This window comes from Lottia gigantea (genome assembly GCF_000327385.1).
Source record: "Lottia gigantea unplaced genomic scaffold LOTGIsca_6, whole genome shotgun sequence".
Classification (NCBI taxonomy): Eukaryota; Metazoa; Mollusca; class Gastropoda; family Lottiidae; genus Lottia; species Lottia gigantea.
The window spans coordinates 2,662,097-2,668,831 of NW_008710049.1; the positions used below are offsets into that span (position 1 = coordinate 2,662,097).

The window sequence follows — 6,735 nt, forward strand, 5'->3', positions numbered from 1 at the left end:
TATTACCAAAATTTTGGCTGAAACTGGCATAGAGTTAGCTCTCACCCCCTTATCACCTATCCTTGCCTGTGCCAGGCTATATGAATATCTCCTGTAGAGACAAACAACATTCAAACTGTGTAAACGTCAATACTTTCCTCAAATGCTGAGTTGGAATAAGCTTACTGTCTTTTTTGTGGCATTGGAATAGCTCAGTCAGTCGGTTTGCGAGTTGGATTATTGTCTTCTAGGCAATCAGGTGCCATGGTTTAAAACCTCCTCATGGTAAGAAAAGATCTTTTGCCTGTGCCAGTGCTTTCGAGAATCGGCCTGGTGTCGGCTCTCACCCCCTTATTCCAATGTAAAAACAAATTTCAAAGTGGATTAATTTTAAAATACTGTATATCTTTTTTGTTTAACTTTTGTGACAAACAGTTTTATACACTTATGAAATATCCAAATAGCTGAAATTAATGTACATTATATTATATAAATATAATAAGGTAATTAAGATGTCTTTTAGGAGAGAATGTTGGATACTGTCCAGTTTGTGATACTGCCAGGCTAATCAATTATATAAGCTCTAGTAATTAAGATGTTTTGTTTATATTAACAGGTGATTAGAGAACCTGAGAAATTATCTCTATCAACCAAACTAATGTTGTAGGCAAACTTGTGGGGTATTCATCTTGTATTCAGTTCCGAGATGATGTGAAGGTTCTATGTGATATGTCTTCATGAGCCAAACTTTGTCACTACACTTTCAACAAGAAGTACAGTTACGTTTTCTTTGTCCTGGTGATTTAGGAGAAGTCAAGAGACTATGTGCTGAATGGTTTCCGATTGAGTAAGTAGAATTTGTATCTTATAACATAATGTATAAGGAAACAAACGAAAGGAATTAACATGATACTGTTTCGGTGCACTATATATTTTAAAATCACATCACACTAAGTGTACAAAAGAAGGTATTACAGACAATTTATTTTCAAACTCTATAGTTATTATAAATCTAAGAATTACTGTATGATTTGATCCAAAAATTCAACATTGTTAATTATATGAATATAAAAACCACTTATTTTTTAGTTACCCAGATTCCTGGTATGATGACATCACTTCCAGTTCCAGATTTTTTTCTCTGGCAGCAACCTATCATTCCCGAATTATTGGTCTCATAGTAGCAGAAATCAAACCAAAAGTCAAACTGAATAAAGAGGTACGAGCTAGGCACATAAATATCTAGCTTAATAGGTACTGTAGTATATAAGTAGATATAACATGCCTGAACAGAATCATGTTATATCACTGAATGTCTGATGACATTAAAACAGACAGTAGTCTTTTTACTGTGCTATAGCTGTTTCATAACTTGGAGGTAAAGATTGTTCCAAAAAGCATCCTTCTGTTTTTCAATATGTTTTTTGTTAAGAACCCAGCTTTATCAGATTCATTCTCCAACAAAAAAGTTTGCCAAAGATCTGTTGAAGGTATTTTGTTCTGTCATTTGCTATCATTTGACTGCTTATGGCACTGGACTTAAAAAAAATATTTTATTTGTTTCAGGACTCAGATATTTTAGCAACATGTTTTCCACCAACTGTCCAGGTGGCTTATATTTTAAGTCTAGGCGTTGTAGAAGAATTTCGTAGAAATGGGATAGGTAAATTTATTCTTTATTTAATCAGTCTTTCTTAAAATAACAATCTAGTAACATTTTGATTTTTTATAAAAAAATATCACTTGGCTCTATTGAAGGTAGATAAATAGTTTCAATTAATATTTATATTCTTATAATTCAAACAAAAAATAAAAAGAAAGTAATATTGTTGTCTATTATTGATCATAGAGACCTAAACAAATAAAACCTAACAATCCTCTCAAATAATCTGATTAGTACAATACAATCAAATGTCAATTGTCTTCTATATATTGATCTGAATTGATCAACCAATACTCTTTTTGATCTGCTCTTCAAAACAGCAGTTCTTTGGACTTTCTTTTAATGTACCCTTGTATTAAGTCACATATTTTACTGCAGCTGGTATTTAGATAGCTAAGATATCTCGTCCCATACCTCATGAACATTGTCTAGAATATTGATATCTGTTCATATCTGGTGTGTCAGATTTCAATTTTTATCTCAGAAATTTTGACTCTTGTATATTTTTGCAAGTAAAGTAAAAAGGTTACCTTGATAAAGCTTTGAATTAATAACATAGTCAAAACAAAAAGTTAACTCAAAGTCTGTCTAGTATATATATTAATATCTTGATAAAAAAAAATACAGTCAAAATAGTCATTAAACATTCATTAGTAATGTTTTTTTAATTTTTGTTAAACTTTTGAAAAGATATTATGAAGTTATCTACCCTTGTCAATATCTCTGATTTTTATTTTGGTCTGTTGTAGGGTCACACATCATAGTTAATTCCCTGTTTGAAAGAACATTTTATTTAAATGAACCACTGAATGTAAAAAAAAAATACAAATGGTATATTGCTTTTACTTTATATCTTGTTTATTTCAGCCTCTCTGTTGTTAGATAGTTTGTTATCCCATCTTACAACTAAAGAATTCTACAACTGTAAAGCTGTATATTTACATGTCCTAGAGTCCAATGGTGATGCTTTAAGATTTTATGAACGACGAAATTTTAGACCTCATAGTTTCCTTCCATATTATTATTTTATACAAGGCAAATCTCGTCATGGATATTCCTATGTTTTATACACCAATGGAGGCCAACCACCGTGGTCTTTTACATATCCTTTTAATAAAGTTATTGTTTTTATTTTACATAATTGTTTGTTTTAAACAACATTTCATTTGCTTCTATATTATGTAAAGGTAAGTGTAAAATTTAGGAAACATGTCAGAACTTATCCTGTTCTGATGCTTTACAAATTTACAATGTGGACTATTAAATATATATATGAATACAGCACTTTGATATTTGTCTTGCACCTCAGTTAAAATTGTAAGAATAGTTCAATCTGTTGCAAATCTAAAGGTTTAGTTTCATTACAGTTCAGGATTGGGCAATCAAAGTCTCCATTGTAATCTAACATAAAAAACAAAGAAGAAATGAAATTGCTATTTTATGTTAATTAGAAGGATGATATGGTGGATGTGTTGGATTTCATAGATCATTATGCTTGTGTCAATATCTCCAATTTTATCTTAAAATCCTTAACCAATCTTACTGACTATATATCACATTGTGGTTCAGTTTTAGCCAAATTACAACCATGTGCATTTCCACGTCAAGTTTACCAGGCGTTGAGAAGTTTAATGCAGAAGTTTGTGGTAGTATCAAAACCAGCAACTCAGGAACAACATAGCAGATAAACTCTTTATATATTGTGGTTTATTGGATGAAAATTGAAATGTTTTATATAGCAGACTAATCAGCCAAAATATAATACTGTTAACATTCTTTAACCAGATAAAACTTATCTGATCATTGATTATTTGACCTGACAAGATTCAAAATGAAAAAATATGGAAAATCTGTTCTAATTCGGATAGAAACATCAATTGAGTGATATATTAAATTGGTTTCGATTTGGATTGAAAAATTCTGTCTGAGAAAGGAATGTTTGATTGCATATCAATATAGAAAATTTTTTCAATCAAAATAGAAATGTTTTTTAATCAAAATAGAAATGTTTTTCAATCAATTTTAAAAATCTGTTCCAATCAAAACATAATATGTTTCAAGCAAGATTGAAAAATATCTTGAAATTTGTTTCAATTTTGACAGAAAATACTATTTGAGTTATGCATAATTTTTTGAGGAAGATTTTTTACTGCAATAACCAACAATAATCAAGGAAATCCATATATTTGTTTACATATTTTGTAGATTCTATAAATAAACAATCAGAATAAAACAGTTACAGTACAAAAAGAAAAAGATTGAACTAGGTCAAATATCAAATCAAGTGCCAATCATCATAAAAGAAATATGTATTTTATATGATATTGGTTAAAATGAGTTTCTGTCTTGAAATGAAGCCAGTGTCCTGAACTGACTGTGTATAAATTTCATACGAATATATTTCATTGTGAGAAAATAATTGACACTTTAGCACACAGAGAAATTTTTCATTGCCAAAGTAGACAAACATAATTTAATTTGTAAAAAAATAATCTTAATTTATAATGTGTATAAATTTTAATATATTCAATTAGTTATAAATATCTTTGTATTTATTTTAATATATTTTCAATCAAAACTAGAATTGTTTTTTATCATTACTAGTATTTGTTATATGTTTTGTATATTAATATTATTTTAGTCCTCATAAGTCACCTTGTTCTAATTCAAGAAAAGTTTTAAAAAGCCAGTTTTCATTTAACATTGATTCATTTTAACTCTTTACAACAATTATAATGTAAATTACAAGTAGAAAATTCAGGTAAATCACTGTTTTGTGATGAAATTATTTTTAAGAATGTGAAGAATTAGGGACAGTAAAAACCATTTGACTTTATTCAAAACCATTTGCAGGTTTCTTGCTTTTTTATTTATCAAAACTCCCATTTTAAAACAGCAAAACCTTTTTAGAATTGTTGAAAATATATGTATTGTATAATAGTGAAATACATCATATAAATACATAATATAACACACTACTTGCTTTCACAATTCTATAAGAATGCTCTCAATGAAATCAGACGACCACATTCAATGTCCAAGAAAAAGGGAAATTTTATTACTACAATATTTATTCGATTGTTACAAGAGATAATGAAAATTTGTAATAGATTAAGTTTAATATAGACTGTTGACACATACAGCTATCAAATATTTTAATCCCCTTGCACCTACAGCTAAAAGACAAGGGAAAAGAGATAGACCAAAAATAACACATAATTGAGAAAATGATGAAAATTAGCTAAGTATGAGAAAATTAACACGCTGTATATTTTGTTGTATTTATAATTGTTATTCCAGTAGTTAAACTATAGCATCATTTGTGATTTTAATGAGTGTACATTTCATAGTGTCTTTGTTATGTAGAATTATGCACTTATCTGTTGACCATATTACAAAATATAAAAAGTAATATATAATAAGGTTAATACAAGGTCCATTGAAACAAATCTGTCTGCCACAAAAATATCTGGCTGTTGGTTTTGATGCATATATGAAATATTAAATCTGATTTCTACATGATTTAACACCAAATATAACAGAGCTCCAACACATCACATCTGAGTATTTTGAGCTCAGTGTCTTTTTTTCAAAAACTCTATTGTTTCTTATCATCACATCATGTGTTTTAATTGTTTAAAGATTGTTAAACTTTGTTCTGAAGTTTTCATACAATGTTGTTCTTAATTTTCATAAAAAGACTATCATTAAAAGCAAATTTTTATTAAACTATTCAAAACTCTACAACTGTTCACCTGTATATATTGTAGTTGTAAGAAAATATTAAAACACATCTTGAAACTTGTTATTGTAGTCAAACAGTAAGCTGTGAGCATAAATAGAAGTTGAGTTTTTGTAGGTAGATGAATCAGAATTTACATAGAGACTTATATTGTGTTCAGAACCACTTTATCTACTTAAATATAATATGGAATGATTGAAATTATCATAGTCAAACAGTAACATGTGAGCATAAATAGAAGTTGAGTTTTTGTAGGTAGATGAATCGGAATTTAACACTACATAGAGACTTATATTGTGTGGAATGATGAAATTGCTTTCATGTTATTAGATCCTCATACAATTGGACTGTTATATTGTGACTCAGTTAACACTACAGATCATTTAACAACCAGACTGAGTATTTCAAACAGCTGGACATATACTAATATAACATCTAATAGTTCAACCTTATATTATGTAGTTGTATATTTATATTCAGAAAGTAATATTTAGTTTGTTTATTTATTCACTCCTGCTGCTGGTCTATAACCTGTTCCAGAGATTTCCCTCATCTTAATACTGACTTTCCATGTATCTTAAGACAACTGGCCCTTCATGTCAGCTTGCAACATTAATTTGATAGTTGCTTCATAAGAAGTTTGAAACATAACCAAGTTTTATATGTGGGATTTTTTTTTTCATTACCAAAATTGCTCTAAAATATTTTTTTAATAATCGCTTGAATTGATTTAATCAGTTACAAGGAAAGTCAGTAATATTCCTCATCTATAAACACATTATTATTATTTGTTATCATGTACAGTCCATATGAAAAAGAAAATAAATTATGAAATGCCAGTTGTTTATTTTTATGTGCCCACTTAAAAATGTTTGTCCTTCTGTCCATTTAACTTTTTGTAGGAGAAGAAACATCAGTTTTCATCTGATTGGAACTGGTACAATGGACAACTAGAGTTATTGTTCTTTATTATTCCAAAAAACATTAAAATCAGCTTGATTTCCTTTTGATCTGGAAGAGTTAAAAGTTAAAAATTTATGAGTTTTGAACCACGAAGAACATAATTTGTGTCTTAACTGCTGTCATGAGTATATGGCTCTTTGACTTGCAAGCTCTCTTTTCTTAATCAACTGTCATTATTTGTTATTTGGTCATGTGTATTGTGATCTGAAGGAAACCTTGTTGGAAGATTTTGAGAACTCTGATTAAATAGCAAATTGGAACCACATGCTTTGATACCACATTCATGTGCATTGGTGATTGAAAGACTGCAATAAATATGGTCAGCAAAAGTTTCTCAATAAGATTGAAAAAATAACTGTATTGAAAAATATTATGACAGCTTTTTATT

The 6,735-nt window shown here is 28.8% G+C and overlaps 1 protein-coding gene across 1 annotated transcript; it reads left to right on the top strand.

Annotated features, from left to right (window-relative positions):
- Window positions 1-595: 595 nt before the first annotated feature.
- LOTGIDRAFT_210596 (hypothetical protein) lies at window positions 596-3,330 on the top strand (the record flags this gene model as incomplete). The annotated part of the gene is made up of 5 exons (XM_009063896.1): window positions 596-826; window positions 1,069-1,198; window positions 1,546-1,642; window positions 2,510-2,785; window positions 3,128-3,330. Exons 1-5 carry the CDS (start codon window positions 717-719, stop codon window positions 3,328-3,330), a joined length of 816 nt encoding a protein of 271 aa, XP_009062144.1. The 5' UTR covers window positions 596-716.
- Between the last annotated feature and the right edge of the window lie 3,405 nt (window positions 3,331-6,735).